Source organism: Telmatherina bonti (assembly GCF_933228915.1).
Source record: "Telmatherina bonti genome assembly, chromosome: 8".
NCBI lineage: Eukaryota > Metazoa > Chordata > Actinopteri > Atheriniformes > Telmatherinidae > Telmatherina > Telmatherina bonti.
In genome coordinates, this window is record NC_136626.1 from 8,915,420 (window position 1) to 8,935,984 (window position 20,565).

The following is a 20,565-nucleotide window of genomic DNA, read 5'->3' on the forward strand; positions in this document are numbered from 1 at the left end:
TCATGTGGTGTAACCTTCACTGTTGCGTGTTTGTGTTGCAGCTGATTGTGATCAGTTGTGTTGTGACTGGTTTATTGTGTAGCATTGTGGCTGGCTGTGGAGCGCTGAGGCCTTCGTATTGCTGTGACACTTCAGGGCCACCGTAGTTTGTATTCACAGCGTGTCCCACCTGTTTCAACAGTTCTGCAAAGCGGCGGCGGCGGCCAACCTGGCTCACTGTAGATCAAAGTGTGTGAAGAGTGTCTTCTTAAAGTAGCACGTGGTAACGTTCTGACCTTAAAACGTCAGCATTGCTGACTTGTTTTGATGTCACACTGACACTTATCATATGCATTCCTGAAGCCGCCGTTGCCCTGCAGCCCGGCGAGCCTGACAAACCGCGCTTCACAACTTCATGTTCCAGCCTGAGGTGTTGCGCAACAACAGAGTTTCGCTTTACGCACCGCTTCAACTGGAGATCAACACTCTGCATGTTCTGACTGCACACTGTGGCTGGCTCAAGAAACACCAGAGGACATTAGTAGAAGAAAGAAGGGAAAGAAAGAGAAGAGGACAGAAAAGTCCACATCGGACTGACTTCTACTCGCTGAAGAGAGCTCAGAGTAGAAGTAGGACGCAAGTGAAACGACGCCTCACTCAGAAAATCTGCAGAAGTTCAGGAATGTTTCTGCTTTCAGTTTGTGTTCTATTAGCTGCTCCAATCGTTCACTGATTTAGTCTGCTATGGTCATGCTTGCTTCACCAAACGGTCCTAGAAATCTTTATGAGGAAGACATCTTTCCAAATGACTCACCTGGAAGAGAAAAGTCAAGTTCTTCAAGTACTGAGAGATCACGGTCTGTTCACACCAGACACACAGGCAGCAACGATGTTCGAAAAACACCCAAAAGCGTAATTAGAGGAACCGAAATGAGGTCAGATTTGCCATAAAGGGTCTCAACCAACTTCTTTCCTTTCTTTAAGTTCCAAACTTGAGTCCTTCCCATGACCTGAGCACCTCTGAAACACCAGATAGTTTGAGATGTCACTCAAATAAACCTACGAGTGTTTGTCCAACTACAAGCTTAAAGTGTTACTGGTCAGTCTGACAGTGGTGGGTAACTCCAGTCCTCAAAGACCGGAGTCCTGCAAGTCTTCAGTTTCACTGCTGCAACTGACCTGACTCAAATCAATGGCTAATTAGCAGATTAATGTCAAGCTCTGCACCAGTCTGCTCATTAAGTCTGATGTTTTATCAGGTCTGTTGCAGCAGGGAAACTCCCAACACCTGCAGGACTCGAGGACCAGAGTTGCCACCCTTGGTCTATGATTGATGCCACATAAATCTACTTTTTTAAAGCCATTTAGTGCATTAACTTGCATCTAAACACCTGACAACATCTCACATCTTCCTCACACATTGTGGTTTGTTTGACCGAAGTACCAACAGAAGTCATGTGACTGACTCTGACCACAGCGTTTGCACCAGCTCCAAACAAAGAATTTAATCCTAAACACGCAAAATATGATAATAGTATCCCTCTAATCTACAGGCGCTGCAGCCAAAGCCAGAAAGCAGAGCTGGCAAAATGTTCCTGACATTAATAGGTTTATCAATATCACTGGCTCATCATGAAGGAATGAGTAGATCTGACTGTAATTACAGTCGTGTAATCACTATCACAGTGTTTCTTTATCGCCAGCTGCAACGCAGATGTAAACCATCTAGAGAGGACTGGAGAAAAAAATCTGTATTTTAACTCTTAAACTGTCTTTCTTGCAAATGTTTTCCTTGTAGGCGAGAAAATACAAAGTCATGAAGTGAAGATGACCTGAAGTAAGAGGAGAGAACAGCAAAGAAATCTTTTCATCTTTTAACGATCGATAAGTGCAAATTTTAGTGGTTTAATCGGGCCGGTTTGGGTTTAGATAAGCAGGTCCCTCTGCAGACATAAACCTCATTTAGATGCATGTCAGGAAAAGTCTAGGAGGACTTAGATAAGGGAGGGAAGAAACCCTCTATCTACATAATGTTTTATCATGTTCTGATCTCTTTTCGCGAACAGAAAATGCTAATGAGGTCTAAAACGTGACATCCCAGTTTGCGGAACTGGGAACTTGGTGAAGACCTCAGGTTATGCACATAAAATCTCTCTCTTCCATCATTTCTGAAGCTTTAACCAGATGAAAATAGTTCCAGTGCCGACTGACTGGACATGTTTTCTACGCCCAAAAGTCCAACAGTCTTCACAGATGTGCACAGATGTGGGAAAGCTTCCCATTAGCCTGAAACTCTGCTCGCTGAAAATCCAATTACTGCCACAGAACATGCCTGTAGAACAAAAGTCACCCTTCTCTTTGTGTAAAAAAAACACACACCGCTGCGCGTCATTGTTTTGATGTACCTTTATATTACTGCTCATTCAACAGATAAAGCAGAAGCATCGGATCCGTGCCGTTACTGTGCTGGGTCAGCAAAGACTACCCCAGCACTCTCTGTAGCTGGTCCAGCAGTCTGCTGCTGGAAAAGAAATGATTAATTCTCTCTCAGAGAGCTCTTTCTGATTACGCTGTTGTTGCCGAAACCAAGAACACAATGTTGTTTTGCATTTTCAGGGTTTCATTTGTAGCGTAAATGGGACCAAATGCTGCCAGTGGTGTGTAATAAACCACATGAATCAAGGCAAAGTAGTGCAAGAATGTGTTTTGATGCTTTCAGCGGATCCATTACGAGCTCATTTTGGGATTCTAACCCCATTTAAGTGAACAACGTAGAAAATCTAAGAACGGCTGAGTAACCTCTCTGGTTTGCCCTTCATGCTTAAACTAATAACTGCACCAGATAAAGACAATTCCTACTTTTGCAAAACAACAACTAACTGTTTGTTTGCCCCGAAGAAAGCCATTTTGTTGACTTCCTTTCCAAATAAAACAAGTGACTTGACTTCTCTTCCAAGTCAGATACCTGCTTTTTCCCTGCATCTTGTTTTTAAGCCATTTTCACACTGGAAGAGACAAAGCAAGGTCCATTTTCCTGCTAACAACAGTTGCTGCCATGGCAGCACACTGGGAGGTCCACTTTACAGGAGCAGAGTGCTTCTTTTAAAGGGCTATTACAAATTTTTCTCTGACACAAAACAAGTAAAGTGTCTGTATTGTTAAAACGAGGAACAGCATAACAACACGGAGGTGCAGGCAGCGACCCACCACATACAGGCGCACGATCGAAAACACACAAAAAGGCAGCTATTCCAATTAAAATATCCAGACGCTGATCTGTGCATGTGATGTGGTTTTTAAAGAAGTCGGCTGATCGCAGAAAGGCAGCTAGTTCATCACAGTAAACCTCAAACACCCCCACAGCACTGGATCCTGAAGGGGTTTCAGCCAAGTTGTGCAGCCAAACTGGCATCCCCACTGATTAAGAATAGTCTACTTCTTCAGACCAGAAAAAAAGCTGTAAATTGTAGCTTTACACAGCAGAAAGAGAGGGAGAAAGGAGGGTAAAATCACACTCCAGTGCTCAGCTTCAAAGGAAACTTCAGACTAGTGATGGAGCACATGGTAGACCAAACCTCCTGCCAGGCAAGCCCAACACAACCCAGTCCACACATTTATAACTGTTAACATATGTAATCACCTGTCAATGCCCTTTAAGCCACAGTCTGACGATCAAACATGAGTTTCTGAGGACTAACTGGAGGGGAAAATATCCAAAAGCTGTCCAAACACTGTTCATCCATTTAGCAACAGATCCATTAAACAACTTAACCCATCATAAACTTTGGTTAACCAAAGAAACCAGATTAAAATTTAACTAATTCTTCACTTGAATCTCGGAACATTTAGATAATAAACAGTAAAGAAGGCTGATTACAAGCAGTTTCCGTCACTTGACGCGTTTTCCCCTGACTCATTGGTGATCCTGCTGCCTGAAAACACTTCCAGTCACGCCGGACTGGTTGTGTCTGACAAGCTTTTACAGGAGAAACATCAGATTTGTCTGCAGCTCTTCGGGTTTTGACTCACCCGGATTCTTCTCATCGCGGCCACGATCTCCACCCGGCTGCTGGGCCGCGCCACGTCCAGGCTGCCGATGTACTGGTCGGGGAGGACGAGACAGGACAGGGAGGACACACGGGACAGGGAGGACACGCGGGACAGGGACAATGTGTTAATGAGACCATGTCTGCACATTACTCGCTTCATATCAGAATAAAACACACCAAGTGGAAACACTGAGGGATGTTTAACTTTGCGCAACTTCTCCAACTTCATCATCTGAACAGAAACATTGGATTCGGTTCCGAAACGCGCACGTGGACATTTCTGTCTGAAATGCAAAATTCTGCACGATCTAAAACCCCCTAAAACACGGCTTTGGGTCGAGTTGGACACTAAAAGTGCCCTTTGTTTTGGCTCCAGAGTTGCCTGTAAATTCACCTTCGCCTCGAAGTTGATCCCATGCTGGAACGCTTCCTCGTTGTGCAACGGGATCCTCAAATCGTGCCCATCATCAACCAGGTTGTATTTGGTTTTCCCAGGCATTTTTCAAGTGTTTGTTAATCCACACTACTGGTTAAACTGGTGGAGACTCCAACGGGACACAAACCAGAAGGATGTGACGCGGACAGATCCAAGATAAAAACAGTCCCTGGTGTCAGAAGACGGCGTCCATCGCCGCGAAGCGTCCCGGCGTAGCAGCGCTCCTCCGCCGCGTCGACAGCAGCCGAGAGGCGGCCACAACTTCACCAGCAACACGGCGGACTGCTGGCCCCGCGAGCGCACGCGCCGCTTCAAACTAAACACGCACGCAAGCCCGTAAAGACAGCGTCACGCGGGGACAGACGTGTTTTCCCGACTTTTCCGGTGTTCTGTGTGGAAGTTGGCCGCGTCCTGTCTCCGGTTCTCGGCTTTCTCCCCCCCCCCCCCCCCCCCCCCGCATGGAGGGAGGGTGTGATTGGAGGAGTCCGGGAATCCCACCTGTTTCCATTGGAACAGAGGCGCACCGTGGCCCGCTGGAGGAGTGGCTCATACGGTGGTACCTGCCCCCGAACCCCCCATTTCCCTCCCTTCCCTCACAAACACACACCAACACACCAACACACACACACACTGACAAGGAAAAAAGAAAAGTTGAATGACAAACTAAGGAGTGGTAGGACTTACTGGACAGTCTCTGTTTTGTAAACTTTGCCTTCTCTGTGAACCTGCTCAGCAGCTGATCACGTGGCCAAATCAGAAACTTCATTTATGAATCTTCTCTTGGAAAGTAACATATTTACAAGCTGGGAAATGACATGAAACTCTGAACTCGGTCTGATGCAGGAAGCTAACAAGACTTTACTGGTTTATCTGCAACACAAAGCTTTGCGTTTGGGTTCAAATAAAAAGGCCAAGGCTACCAACTAGTGGTCACATGTGCCAGAACATCCGAGCGAGACACTCCTGCATCAGAATAAAGTAGAAATGATCTCATTTGACTACACAGAATTATTTATTGAATGACAGAAAAAGTTTGCCCTTAAAATTGACTTGACATATAAAAAAAAATCTGAAAACTTTAAAAGTAGATTCATGTGCATTAAAAGTAACACAGGAGTAAATAAGTGGGTTTTTTTTTTGTTGTTTGTTTGTTTTTACTTCACCTGCTCTAAAAGACTTTAACAGTTACTTTTCCTCATTTTATTATGCAAATTAATTTGATGTCTTCTTCTGTTTGAATAAAACAACCAATCAATTACAAAAGTTGGTTTGATCATTAATTTAGATCTTAAAAGAGAAAAAAACAGGAAAGCCAGACTTGGAGGTATAATAGATCTTTCCTGATGTCTGATGGACAGTTTCCAAAGTTTCCAAAACAATATCTAAAAATAAATGTGTAGTTTCTAATAGATTTGAAAATGAACTTCACTGGTTACCATTGTTGTTTCCTTTGCAATGCATTCTGGGGAGTGATGTCACATGGTTGTGTTCTGTTCCCGTCAGTGCACTCGCTCATTTTCAACAATCTTCTCCATTTTAACCAGAGCACATTGACAGACAGAGCAATAAAGAACAAACATGTCCTCAGTAACAGGGCCGGACTAAAAGTGCACAGGCCCCTGGGCCCAGAGTGTTCCAGGGGCCCCCTTCCCCACCGCAACATTGTGAAAATTATGAATGATACATTGTGAAGTGACATTTCTAACTTACCATACCCATCGCCATACACTAGACACTGTGGTGTAACTATCTGGCTTTTACGTACATTTTGTTTCATGTCCAAACTGCAGGTGTTTACCTTACGTGGGCCCCACATGGGCCCAAGTGGGCGTTGGCCCCTAGCCCTGTGCCCATAATGCCCATTGGATAATCCAGCCTTGCTCACTAATGCTACCAAATGTCCCCCTTGGTATTTTTCTGATAATTACGACTAAATGAAGCAGTGGGTTCTCAGTTTCCGCTGTCATTAATGTCTGATGGTTCATACTCAGAGTTGGTGGCAGGAGGAGCAGGTTGTTTACGTCCCAGCAGAGGGACATCCAGCATCTCCTGTTTCTGATGTTTTCTACTCTCACCAACCTGAGACTCATTATGAGGGACAAATAGATGGTGTGACCCTTGTTTTCAGCCTTTGTTCATGACCACAAGCAGCTGGTAGCTCCCCCAGCAGCTGCGGTTGACAAAACGACTCAAAGGTGTCAGAAGTTTCAACCTTGTTCTTCAGGTAGTTCTTATTGCTACTCGGGGATCAGTGAACATTTCTGTTGTTGTTTTGTTGCTTTTTGGCAGGAATTTGCCACCAAAAGGGGACTGGTGGTCTAGTGGGTAAGGGGGTGGACTTGAGTCTGAAAAAGTCTGGTAAAGGCTCCTAGAGCAAGGTCTTTTACCCCTTAGTATTGGATTATGGCAGTCCACTGCTTTGAATAAAACATAACTAATGATGAGTTAAATGCAGAGGACAAATTTTGGTATGTTTAATTTTTTGTGACAAATAAAGATTTTTTTCTGTTATTAAAGCGGGCAAGCAGGCCAAGATAAAAACTAGCCACAAGCAAGTAATATTAGTTTTCTTCTTCTTGTGTCTTGCATTGTCATCCCAGAATGCATCGCACATGTTAAAGTAATTGGGACCTCTGTAGATCATAAAGTAGTAAACACAAATATTTTAAAAGAATTAGGAGTTGTAGCTTTTCACAGCCAACTTTCAGTAGAATAATAGTGTATTAGGACTGACAGGTTGACAAGTGTGAGCTGTTGGGGTCCATGGAGAGGTTAAATGACAGTATTCAGCATGTTTACTTAAAGGTACAGTGTGCAAAAATGACTGACATCGAGTGGTAAAGACTGGCATTGAAAATACTTAAAATGCTGAGCATATTTATGAATTGACGGTGGCCATCAGTGGCCAAAATTCCTAAAGTTTTAAACATTTTCACCTGTGAGTGGATAAAGTGACCTCAAGCACAGCGACCACTGCACTACAGGAAACTACTGCAACATTGTGCACATGTTGTCTTCTTCTATGGTCCTGTTGAATATTCTACTCAACCCAAACAGTGCTGTAGATGCTATCAGACAAATCTTCAGTTTTAAAGCTAAGAGGGTTTGTCTTCATCCCTGAATATAAAGAGAAAAAGCATAGATCCCATAAGATAAAAACTAAAATATGCCACATTTTTCAGCCATATGGAATAAAACCGGTTTGAGCAGAAAACAGACCAATGTGGTCATTAGACACAGTAAAGGTACATGTATGTTTAATGCACTTGTCATGTTGTACAGTGCTCTGACCACCCTGAGAGAAGAGATGCATCGTCTTCTGCAAGGTGGTCCCAGGCGGATGGAGAAGGTGAAGTGGGGCAGCACAAATTCACATTCTCACCAGCCCCTTGAACAGATACAGAGTACTGCTCCTAATAGTATCCCCGGGGTGAAGAAGCACATGACTCACTCTGGATGTTGTTGGTTCAGAACTGGCATCTGGCTACAAGCCGTCCCTTTTTTGATCATCTTGTGGGTTGATGTTCAGCCCAATTTAAAGCATTAGCATGATTCATCTTTCTGTATTCTCTTATTTCTCCAAGGAGGCTTTGTGGGTGATGCAATATAGACAAGCACAAAAAAGCTTGATGAAGCAACCTTCATCTTTAATCCACATCACATTTTCAAGCACATGTTGACTACAATGCCCTGAAAACTATCATATTACTGCCTGTTTTTAATCTACATGAAGTGTTTTGAAGGACAGCTGAAGAAAAAAAAAATGCTGCACCAATAGTCCCAGTGGTCATGACCACCTTGACCTTATGAAAGCAAAACAGCCAGCTAGCAGACAGGAACAGCTGCTGTCTCTGCATAAGGAATTATTGCTGAATAAAGCCTATCAGACCCCATGTCTTCTTAAGACTTTTAAAAGGATAGGAAGTAATTTAATCCATCGCCAGGTCTTGAAGTACAAGCTGATCTGTTGATTAGGGCTGCTCTTAAAGCATATCCTCCTCTACATGAGGTAGGTTTTGGAGATCAGTGTACAAACACAGCATGGTTCCACTTAGAAGTCAAAAAGGGAGCAGGCCTCATAGCTGCAGCACTAAAAAAAAATCCAAAAGTGCTTAGAAATTCTGATGCAGACCAGCAGGGTTGTATTTTTACAAACTGTCCTCCTGAAAGCCAGGAAAAGGGACAATTTTGATTGTGAGAGTAGGGGGTCCTAAGCAGTATCTGAGCTGTTCCTGATCTCTTCTGGATGGAGCTCTCTGATGTTTCTGCAGGTATCTGATGGAGCCACTTCTCTAGCATGGGGGGAACCAGAGCTCCAGTGCTCCAATGACCATGGGTACCACTGCTGCTTTCATCCTCCAGGCCCTCTCCAGTTCTTCCTTGAGGCCTTGGTACTTCTCCAGTTTCTCATGCTCCTTTTTCCTCATATTCCCATCATTGGGGATGGATACATCGATCACTACGGCTTTCCTCCGCTGCTTATCCATCATCACTATGTCCGTCTGGTTGGCCATCACCATCTTGTTGTTCTGAATCTAGAAGTCCCATAGATCTTAGTTCTTTTCAATTTTATGTGTGTGTGTGTGTGTGTGTGTGTGTGTGGGTGGGTGTGTGTGTAAATGCTGGTTTACATTAAATTGAGCTTTTCAGGTCCAAACTTTTTTTGTTAAATCTACAGCAGAAAAGGTTAAAAATAGTCTTAAGATTTTAAAATACTTTCAGTTTTAAAAATACAGCCAGGAAATGTGGCGTTACCAAACAAATTATGATCGTCTCAGATGGAGAAATTCTGTCACAAAGAAATCAAGAAGCATGTTTTTAAATAGTTATAAGTAATAAATACAGGTACCCTACAGTCCATGGAGCAATATCAATAATCTATGTTATATTTGTCATATTAAATGGTGATAGCATGTTAATAATACATATGTGAGCAGGTCAACTCAAGCCCTAATGTGGTGCATGTTGGAATGAACGATTGTGCAGATGAATCTGGCTGAGAGCCGTAGTTTATAGTTCAGACTGGGTCATTGTGAGGTCAGTGTGTTAACAGCTGCCTCTGAACTTAGGATAACCTTATTCTCAACCATGAGAAAAGACACACACACACATTTCCCTGTATGTGGGTGTAAAAGATTGCATGTGTCAGTGTTGGTGCACACACACAAACACATGAAGCTTTGGACATCTTGAGGGTCTTAGAAGCTAAATTAATAATGCTTATTTTCAGTGAAAGTGGGCCACACGGTCTTCCTTTCAGCAAAGACAGAGAAGAAAAGAAGCAGTGGGATAAATTATGACAACAAAACATCCATCAATGTGCCTGAGGTTATGTGACAACATGTAATTCAGCAGCAAAGCTGTCGGCACTCACACTCGTTGTATTGATAAATGAAGATCTCTAATGCAGAAAGACTCACTTATTGGACAATAAATGTCCATTATCTACACGGGGATTTGGATGCAATTTGAGGCCAGATAGAGTTAGAAGGAAAGTGACGAGATAACCTTGCATATGTTTTTGCAATCCTGCTAATTACACCCTGCTGGAAGTGAAAAAACAGGGATGCCCATCCAAACTGGAAAATATTTTAATGCTTCTTCCAAGTCAATGTTCTTCAATACAGAAGTCCATGGGTTCAATCCCAATGTGGGGCAATTAGAAAAAATGTCAGATGTGCTTTTTTTTTCTTTTTCCAATTTCTTATACATATGCGATTCATTTCTATCATTCAGCATTCATACACACACATATATATATATATATATATATACATATATTTATATATATATATATATATATATATATATATATATATATATATATATATATATATATATATATATATATATATAAATCGAGGCATAGTAAAATATTTAAGCAATTCTGGAAGTATGTGCATGTAATTTTACAACAGTCCATCCAATAGTTCCAGTTGAACGTTCAGTTTTGACTTCACTGGTGGACTCTGCAGATGTCCCTATTCAGTCCTTACAGCCATGCTACCAACATGATGGATCAACCCTTTCAGAAGTTTGTAGGTTCAGTGACAAAGAAGACAATTTCACAGAAATTATGCTGGCAAAGGAACAAATTGCTGCATTTGATTGAAAACTCAGCAGTTTTAAATGCAGTGAAAACAGGAGAAAGGGCGACACGCTGTGGACATGTTTGGTAATGCAGAATATCATGTAAACAATTTTTAAAACAGATAAAAAGATAAGAAATGACCAAAGTTATACATTTTTTAAAACAAACAAAATACAAATATCTTCACAGTTTATTCTTTTGTATTTGTTTATGTTACAGAGTAAATTTTCTATCCAAGGCACATGATGTCAGAAATATCCTTACAAGCCACTTTATAAAGTATTCCCTGTCAGTACAAGATTTTACCTCTTTTTTCCTTCAGAGCCAACTAAATTCTTGGTGGCATAGAATCGACACAGTGTTGGAAACATTCTTTAGAGACTTCCGTCCATTTTGACTTGAAATAATCACCCAGATCTGGTGGCTGTGGAGGCCGTTGGAGGACATGACATGACATCTCCACTCATCGTCATGGTGGAGATGATTTGAGCTTTGTGACATGGTGCATCATCCTGCTGGAAGTTTCCATCAGAAGATGCTACACTTTGCTCAGAAAGGGATGGACATGGTCAGCAGCAACACTCGGGTAGGCTGTGCTGGTTAAACCAGGTCAGGGTGGTACTAAAGGGGTCTAAAGTGGGACAAGAAAAGATCCCTCATACCATTCCACCAGCAGCAGCCTGAAGCGTTGATCCTGACGGCAGGATGGATCCATGTTGTCATGATGTTTCCAGCAGATTCTGATCCTACCATGTGAATGTGGAGCTGAACTGGAGACTCATCAGACCAGCAACGTTTCTCCATCTTCTATTGTCCAGTTCTGGTGAGTCTGTGTGAATTGTAGCCTCAGTTTCCTGTTCTTACTGACAGGAGGGAACCCGCTGTGGTCTTCTGCTGCTGGAGACCATCTGCTTCCAGGCTGGACGACGTGTTGTGTGTTCAGACATGATGTTCTGCACACGTTGGTTGGAAACAATGATCATCTGATTTCCTGTCGCCATTCCATCATCTCCAACCAGCCTGTCCATTCTCCTCTGACCTCTAAGAACAAGAAGCCATTTTGGTCCAGAAAACCGCTGCTTTCTGGATATTCTCTCTTTTTAAGACCAATCTCTGTAATCACTAGAGATGCTTGTGTGTGAGAATCCCAGCACATCAGCAGTCGCAGACCAGCGATCCCCTTTCTTCATTATTCTGAAACTCAGTTTGAACTTCAGCAAATCGTCTTCACCATGTCTACATGAATAATGCAATGAGCTGGTGTCACGTGATCGGCTCAGTCGCTATTTGTGTTAACAAAAAACTGACTTCATAAAGAGGCCAATGAGTGTATACATCTGTCTCTCATCACGTCATTAACGTCTCTGCAGGCAATGACTTGCGCTGAAAAAGAAATACTTGAATGATTAAACTTAGCTGATTACAAGCAAATAAATAAAGTTTGAGAACAAATTTTTATTGTTTAAATTGACTGAATCCTTATCAGAAAAAATATTCATGGCATTCATAGCAACTCTAACAGAAAACCTTTCCCATCCCACATCTCTGCAGACATTCTTACCGTGAGCAGCTGCTCCTGTATAGGCCACTTTTCTTGGCTCCGTCTGTGTTGTATTGGAGTAAAAATGACAAACAGTCCTCCTGGCAGAGAGTGAACTACTTCATAGACGAGTCTACGACTTTGCATTCAGCCATTTCCACTGACTGTAGAGATTGAAATCCAATCGGTTTGTTCATGTCCTGAGCTGTTTCACATGCGCTCAGTCTACCGAGCACATTGTGAGCTTTGGCCTTTAATGCACCCATGAATCTGCCACCACAAATTACAGCAAGAAGATCTGTTGCGAGTGTCCTGACTCAGTCCAGTGCCAGAAACTCTGCAGTAAAACTATCCAGTGCAGGAAGTTTGATGACTTTTCATTCTGATGTAAAAACCAAGAAGAAAGAACTTTATAGGAGTCAATAGATGAGATGCAGTAAATCCAGTATAACTGGTTGCTTAAAGAGGCTGTTTCATTTCTTTTTCTAAACTTATATATATTAACATGCGACTTTAACCACCAATTAGAAAAGATGCTGCAGGGGACTGTCGTGATTGACAGGAGCCTTCTCAGCTCCCGTCTCTCTGCCTTGGTGGTCAGACTGTGCAGCTCTGCACCTACAACAGTTGCTTTTCTTCCTCATGATGCTCAGAACAGCAAATGTTCAGATGCCCACATGCAAAACAGTTTGTATGGTAGAAAGTTGTGCGTGTTAAAGATAATTTTGTGCAAACACAACGTCCACTTTATGGGTGCAGAAACAGCACATTTGACTTCAGGTATATAAACATTATATGCTTTTACTGAGAGGTTCAGACAAAACCTGCTTTTTTTCCCTTCAAGCATGGACGTTTCCATTTTTCCATCCTCCTGACTGGAATTCGCTCCCTTTTCTCAGGCTTTAAAAGGCAGACACATCCTCTGCTGAGTTTGAGCCTCAGTTTGATGTCCCGTGTGATAACTCTCCTCCTGCTGCATGAGTCTGAAAAATCTCAAAAGCGACCTTTCCATTGAGACTTATGCTAAAATTTCCACCACACATGTCTTTACCAGCAGTTAACAGGATGGAGTAGGTGTAATTCAAGCAGTCATGTTGTTCATGGGAACTTTATATTTCATTGATTTAAAATTCTAATAACAGTATTGTGAAATAAATCTGAAAGTATGAGCTTCATGTGGTATTTTCCCTCGGTGTAAGCTACATTGGCTTTATTTTGAGAAACTCACTGTTTTTTTTGAGTTAAAACAGAAAAGATAGAAAAGGTATCCACAGTTAGAATATCATGTATATATATTTTTTTTTAAAAGATCTGCAGCAAAGACATGATTTCTTTATTTCTTAATCTTATGTTTGAGACACAGTCTCCCCTGTTTGCAAAGAACTGAAACAGAGGAAGATCTTAAGACATATTTTTAAGTAAATGAATGAGGCATAATGGTCAGATTTAATATTTTCAAGATATTTGTGGTTGAGAGTATTAATTACTATCAGATTTGTTTCTTAGTAATTAGAAGACAAAGTGTGGGTCACTGAACAAAGATCAGTCTAGAAATCAGAGCTTGAGTCTTTCTAAACCCAGGTTGTGTCTTCGGGGGCCGGGACAGGAGCTGGCGGATGGAGCGGATCTGGGAGAGGCAGGCTGGTTCACCACTCTACCGAGGAACGACCTTTCTTTGGACACAGCGACATCTGAGGTTGGTGTGACTGAGTGCATGTGCTCATGTGGATGAAGGTGTGTGTGATTGTGGTGCTGAGGCTCAGTGTGTCCTCTGTCTGCTTGTGCGTGGGCCTGCTCTTCTGAAATGGCGGCCTGCATACAGGAGAAGAAAAGGAGAAAGAGACGTAATGGAAGCAATTTCAGAAATTTCTGGTCAAAATAAAGAGAAGAGGAACATGTTGATGATGACTTTAAATCAGAGCTTCTATGTACAGTTTGTGAAGAACACTGACATCTAGTGGTAAACATGGACATAACAATAACTTCAATAATGACCCTAAGAAATCAAACTTTCTCATATCATATATGTAATTAATGCACATGGATTTTTTTCAAACTTTTAAAGGTCATCACGGCATTAAGATACCTGGGGTTCATAGATCTCACACTCCACCTCTACAGGTTTCTGATTCTGAAAGAAGCTGCTCTTTTTGCCGACAGGGTTTCTGACTTCAAACTGCTCCTCGTGAGCCATGTGGGACCCTAAACAGAAGCCTCTGTGCTGAGAGGGCAAAAATCAAAAACAGTTTAGCTTAAATATACTGTATATTAATCATATATATCAATATTAGTAGTCAGTTTGTTCCTTTTTAAGAACAAAAGGTTAATAAATCGAAACGTTGCAACCATATTGTTTAGTTGAATAAAAAATAATTCACTCCCAGAAGAGAACAATTTCAAGACATCTTCTGTCTGGCAACATCTTACAGGCAGCCAGAAAAAAGAAAGATCATTGTATCAATAGAGTTAATGAAGTGGAATAAAATATTTAGGCTGAATAATTTGTTGAACAATATTTTTGTCATTTTTTTGTGTGATACTCACAGCAAACTGACAGTCCATGGGCTGGCAGCGGCTCAGTTCACCGACTCCTGCTTCCTTTGAACAGACGGTCTCCAAAATGGTGAACTCCACAAAGTAGGATGGTCCGACAACCCACTGACAAACACACACAAACACACACAAGCCAGTGAGACACACATGCAAGTGTGTATACAATGAACTGTTCTGGCTGTGTTTGGTTCGTTGGATGAATTTTTCTCCACCTGTAAACTTGCTTTCGTGATGTTCTCCAGAGTGAAGTAGTTAGCCAGGCGACTCTCTTCGTTAAACCTTTGCAGGGAGAGATTGGCTGTCTCCTTGACGATGGGCTCATTTAAGTTTTCAGCCGTGGGACAGTCTGGGCACACGTCCACCACCGCCGTAGCAGGGACTGACAAAGATAAACAATAAGAGAAGCTAAAAGAAATGGCAAAAACATAGACACACACCACAGTGATAGGTGTATCTGCCTCCACATTTCTGTTTTGGGATGACATTAATTTACCTTCACGCAGTGCACAGGAGTAGCTTTGGAGTTTGACTTGAGTGCCGACGTTGACAGATAACTGACACTCTCCATAAACCTGAAGGGACAGACCGACGTGGAGCAGATGAGTGAACGAACAAATAAAATCACGGTTGTAAATGGAATCACTTACTCTGGGTGACGATGCTGAAGGCGTTAAGGTACATAGATTATTGGTTATTAATATGTATTTTATGACCTAAAAATCCTTCAGTTTTCAGGACATACATTTTTGCATTTTTGTGGCAGTATCATCTCCTTTGTTGGATTAAAATATGGCTGCAGTTAGTGAGGGTTCAGAAATAAGTATATCATTGAAGCCTGAAATGGCATGTATTATTCCAACTCCAAGAGTCTAAAGTTTACATTCATTCATTTTCTTAACATCTTGGAACAATTCAGGGTCACGGCAAGCTAAAGCCTGTCCCAGTAATCTCTAAAGGTTTCAGTGGAATACAATACATGTATACCACTTAACCCTTTACAGGGCATTCAATGATATACCTTGGAATTAGAAATTTTAACCTAAAATTGTCCTCTGGTATGTACCAAGACCTCCATTCTGTTACATTCTTTAAAAAAAATTTGTTTTATGCTAAAAATGAAAGAAAACAAACTGATCAGAAATAGTCACTTGCCTGATAAAGGGTGAAGGGAGACAGAGTAAAACACACATTTATTGGTCTTGTCCCTCACACAACATGTCTGGTACCAACAGGCTAAAATATGAAGGGGTTTTGTGAAAAGCCAACAGAATAATATATCAGAATGTGCAATGTGGGGCGACACGGTGGCATGGTGATTAGCACTGTGGCCACACAGCAAGAAGGTTGCTGGTTTGATCCTCAGCTGGGGTGAGGCTGTGTGTATGTATGGGTTCTCTCACCATCCAAAGACATGCATGTTAGGTTAATTTGTTACTCTAAAATTGCCCGTGAGCGTGAGTGGTTGTTTGTCTCCGTGTGGGCCTGTAATGGACTGGCGAGCTGTCCAGGGTGTACCCTGCCTTTTGCCTGGGGACTGCTGGGATAGGCTCCAGCTTCGCCACAACCCTTCATTAGACTAAGTGGTTGAGATAATGATGAATGAACGTGCAATGTGATCAATAGACTTGACCTTTCACAAAACTCTCAAATGGTCATTGTCCAATCACACATTATTAGCATCTCTGACTATGTAAGCTAGGTCCGACACTTGATACATATTCATACATGCAACCACGTGCATGCAGTTTTATACCAAATTTAATCAGAGATCTGACTTATAGTTTGGTCTCAGTTGAGTGTAGAAGATAGAAAACGAGTACTTACTGGAACATTTCCAATATCTCTGACTTTGCATTGTTTCCATGGTTTCCTGCTCGCGATGTGGCATTTGGTCTCCATAACATCAATAGTCATTTTGTAGTGTGACCCACCTTCATCCTGCACACACGCATCACACATGCAGACACAAAAAATAGGATTTAAACCAGCAATTGTTTCTATTAGTCCCCTCCCTTTTCTTTGTCTTTGGTAAGCAAGGTCCACTGTTTTCTCCTCTCTGCAGACACTGTTGCTGCAACAATGTATAAAACCCATGTTTGTCAAGCAGAACCTATCTGGACTGGTATCACACAGAACTGCTGGCCTGTTTCAAGCTTCATTAGACACAAGAACAGAGTTGTTGCAGAGAAGCCTAAAGCTGCAGCTCCTTCAGTGCTTATTCTACAGAACTACAGGCTCAACTGTACTGCAGAAATAAGCACAACATCTAATTTACTCTTCATTACAACTAAACTATTAAATCACTCACCCTTTTCATTTTTACTCATGCTTCAAGTCATGCATAATTAAGGGCGTGTTTGCTTTGACTGGCAGGTGTGGCTTATATACAACAGATGTGCTTAATGTCATTGTGATCTCACTCACATCCATAAATGACACATAATGGGTCAAAACAGGTCATCTTACCACACAATAATGTCTATGTCCATCTTTTAGATGCAGTCTACAGTTTTGCACATGCATGTGTGTGTGAGCGTTCACTCTAACCTGTTGTGGAGTGTAAGAGACATCATACAGCCTGTTGAGGCTCAGGATGTATCCGTCTGTCCTGTCCTGGTTGATCTGCTCCAGGGCCTCTTCTGCCACCCTCACTGCATCAGGGCTGCTGCAGCCTGGTGGGTCGGGCCTGGCTCTCCCCTCCTGCTGCAGCAAAGCCAAACACAGGATTAACAGGGACACGCTCATCCTCTGACAAACACACATACTGTGGCCAATAAGAACCCTGGTTTTATCCAGTGAGATTACCAAAAAAGAAAAAAAAACCTATCCAGGTGGATAATATAACATTTAGACTAACACATTCACCAGCCTGGAAATCTTTCTTTACAAGACCAGTAATCTCAGTTTTTACAGAGTGTTTCAACAGACACATGTGAAACAGATGTTGGACTTTGGCTTCTCTCCCAAAGGATGAACAAACAGCTGCTATCTGCTGCACTGTCGGCCAATGCCTGGCTCTGACTGGCTGAGGGGTCATAGTGCACTGGGGAACAGGGGAAGTTAACTCCCCATCTAAAAAAAACAAACAAAAGACATTTAGCAAGTTCTGTATTCTGTCAGAACACAACCTCAGAGTACATCACATTCACCCTAAAGATCAAACACGTCATGGTGCAGGCAATGCACAGACTAAACTATACAAGCAGCATAATATTACACAGGACAGAGTGACAGCAGTTCAATGGCATCAAAAGCTGGGTTTCTTGTTCCTGGCCCTCATGACCCCCTGTCCTGCATGTCATGGTCACATCCCTACTCCCACACACCTGATTCAGATGAATGAACTTCCTCATCAAGTTCTTTACATGCCTGTTACTGCACCGTTGCTTTCTTTCAGATGTGTTAAAGTAAGGCTTCCTCTAAAACAGGGATCACCAAGTCCAGTCCAGGTACAGTGTCCTACAGGTATGAAATGTTTCCCGCTGCAATGCCTTACTAAAATAAAATTGATTCAGTTGGTTGTCAAGTTCTGCACATGACCCGGTCTTTTGAAGCAAGTGTGTTGCTGCAGGGACAAACATCCAGTACCTGCACATTCTGGCAATCGAAGACCGGACTTGATGATCCCTGCTCTAAATCACAAAAGGGCAGTAGGTCCTGAGGACCAGAAGTAACCCATTATCAGGCAAGTGACTATTTTTGTTTTCTTTCATTTTTCAGCTTAAAACATTTAAAAAAAAAAAAAAAAGGGTACCAACAGAATGGAGGTCTTGGTACATACCAGAAGGACACCTTTGAGGTGAGATTTCTAATTTCAAGGTATTTCATTGAGTGCCCTATCAAGGGTTAAGAAACAGAGACCTAATTTTTTTTTTCTGTTTGTTTTTACACCACCTGTAATGCTTTTAATGTTTCATGTAAAGTACTTTGAATTGTCTTGTACATGAAAGGTGTTATAAAAATAAACTTGCCTTGCCTAAATGGCTCTAGAGAACAGGTATTGGGCTCTTTGTTCAGTATGTGGACCGCATCAGTACTTGAGTAAAATGTGTTTGGATTGTGCTCATTTAGATAATAAAAACAATTGCATAACTTGTCCTTTAACCATTGTTGACTTGTGGAGTACCTCAGGGGTCAGTCCTTGGACCGCTTCTGTTCAATTTGTATATGCTCCCTTTGGGTCAAATAATACAGAACTTTAACATCAATTATCACAGTTATGCAGATGACACACAGCTTTATGTGTCTTTGTCACCAGATGACCACAGTCCAATAGACTTACTGTGTCTTAAAGGAACACAAAACCGAGATTATTCTGTTTGGTAGCAAAGAGAAGAGGGTCAGTGTTGGTAAACACCTTGAGACTCGAGCTCTTAAAACTACCAATCCAGTCTGTAACCTTGGAGTGTTGATAGACTCAGATCTGACTTTCAGCAGCCACATAAAAGCTGTCACTAAGAAGCTTTCTACCATCAGAAACTTGAACAGAATTAAAAGTTTAGTCTCCCAGAAATACCAGTAGAAACTCCTCCATGCATTCATCTCCAGCAGACTGGATTACTGTAATGGTCTTTAATAGGACTTCCTAAGAAGATCATTAAACATCTGCAGCTCATCCAGAATGCTGCTACTAGAGCTTTAACTAGAAGTAAGAGGTCTGAACACATCACACCAGTTTTAACATCTTTACACTGGTTACCCAGACTGGTTTAGGACCAGAGTACATCTGTGATATGTTCAGAGAATATAAACCAAGCAGAGCTCTTCGATCCAAAGACTCGGGTCAACCAGTCCAGACCTGAGTCCAGACCAGAGTCCAGACCTGAGTCCAGACCCGAGTCCAGCATTTAGTTGTTATGCTGCAAACAAGTGGAACAAACTGCCAGTGGAGAGTAAACGCTCACCAAGTGTAGAAACTTTTAAATCCAGGTTAAAAACATTTCTTTTCTCATGCGCCTATACATGACATCTGCACTGTGACTTTTAGTTAATTCTGCTTTTAATTACTTTAATATAATTAATGATTTTATTTGGATTTTGCTGTTTGTATTCTTTATGCTTTTTTTCTTTCATAATTTTAATGTTTCATGTAAAACATTTTGAATTGTCTTGTACACGAAAGGTGCTGTACAAATAAACCTGCCTTGACTATGAATCCTTTGATACTTATTTTTCAGTCATTTGGATGATGAGAGTCTAAACTGACTGTTGTGTGGTTTAGTCATGGTTTAGGTTAAATTAGTTTGCGCTACTAATGTCCACTGGAGTTTTCCTTCAAAATGTAAAAGAAAGTTGATCAAAGCAGCTGCCCTGATCAACAATGGCACGATTTCCCAAAAACATATCTGATAAACCTGGCTTACATACAGCTCTTAACTGGAAATTACTAGGTGAACCATTGTCGGAGAAAACATTTTTTTTTTTTACTTTTGCAACATGACAGAATTGCAGCCAAGTTGACAGATAAGAGCTGTTTGCTGAGTCTGTAAAGCTGATTTTACCAGTAAAAGCTAACAAAGACAGTGCAGACAGACGGGGCAAGTGTGGATCATTATGAAAGCCTCTGCTGAGTCTAAACTTTCCCCATTATATCTGTTTTTACTGGTATGCTTCTGTTGATTCATGGTAAATAATCTGTACCATATTTTAATGAATCATTCATCTTAAAATAATCCAGATGTCTGCATGTGTACTTGTGCAAACATGTTCATATGCAGACAACTGTATGGATTTAATGAAGTTTATGGACTTGCTGATGGTGTATCAGCAATCCAAAATAAAATGGTAATACCACAGATAAGCATCAGCTTATTCACCAACTGTTACATAATTATTAAGTAATAAATGGCCGACTGGTGACCTGTCCAGAGTTTGCTATGCGCCCACACCAATCCGCTTCTGCTCAAGGCCAAACTTC

At 41.7% G+C, this 20,565-nt stretch overlaps 2 protein-coding genes across 2 annotated transcripts in view; both read right to left on the reverse strand.

Moving 5' to 3' along the window:
- The window catches only part of nos1apa (nitric oxide synthase 1 (neuronal) adaptor protein a), a gene marked incomplete at its 3' end in the record, with an annotated part of 184,588 nt that extends 179,810 nt beyond the window's left edge, over positions 1 to 4,778 (reverse strand). The window contains exons 1-2 of the mRNA XM_079244963.1: positions 4,423 to 4,778; positions 4,009 to 4,080 (exon numbers count right to left, since the gene is read on the reverse strand). Coding sequence (XP_079101089.1) covers positions 4,009 to 4,080; positions 4,423 to 4,527 — 177 coding nt within the window. The 5' untranslated portion in view covers positions 4,528 to 4,778. The remainder of the gene's footprint in view (positions 1 to 4,008; positions 4,081 to 4,422) is intronic.
- Positions 4,779 to 13,649: 8,871 nt separating this feature from the next.
- Positions 13,650 to 17,393, reverse strand: LOC306759556 (fetuin-B-like; the record flags this gene model as incomplete). The annotated part of the gene is made up of 7 exons (XM_079245232.1): positions 13,650 to 13,907; positions 14,182 to 14,316; positions 14,640 to 14,753; positions 14,861 to 15,027; positions 15,142 to 15,220; positions 16,473 to 16,586; positions 17,196 to 17,393. The coding sequence occupies 7 exons, from the start codon at positions 17,391 to 17,393 to the stop codon at positions 13,650 to 13,652; spliced, it is 1,065 nt and encodes a 354-aa protein (XP_079101358.1).
- Positions 17,394 to 20,565: the final 3,172 nt, after the last annotated feature.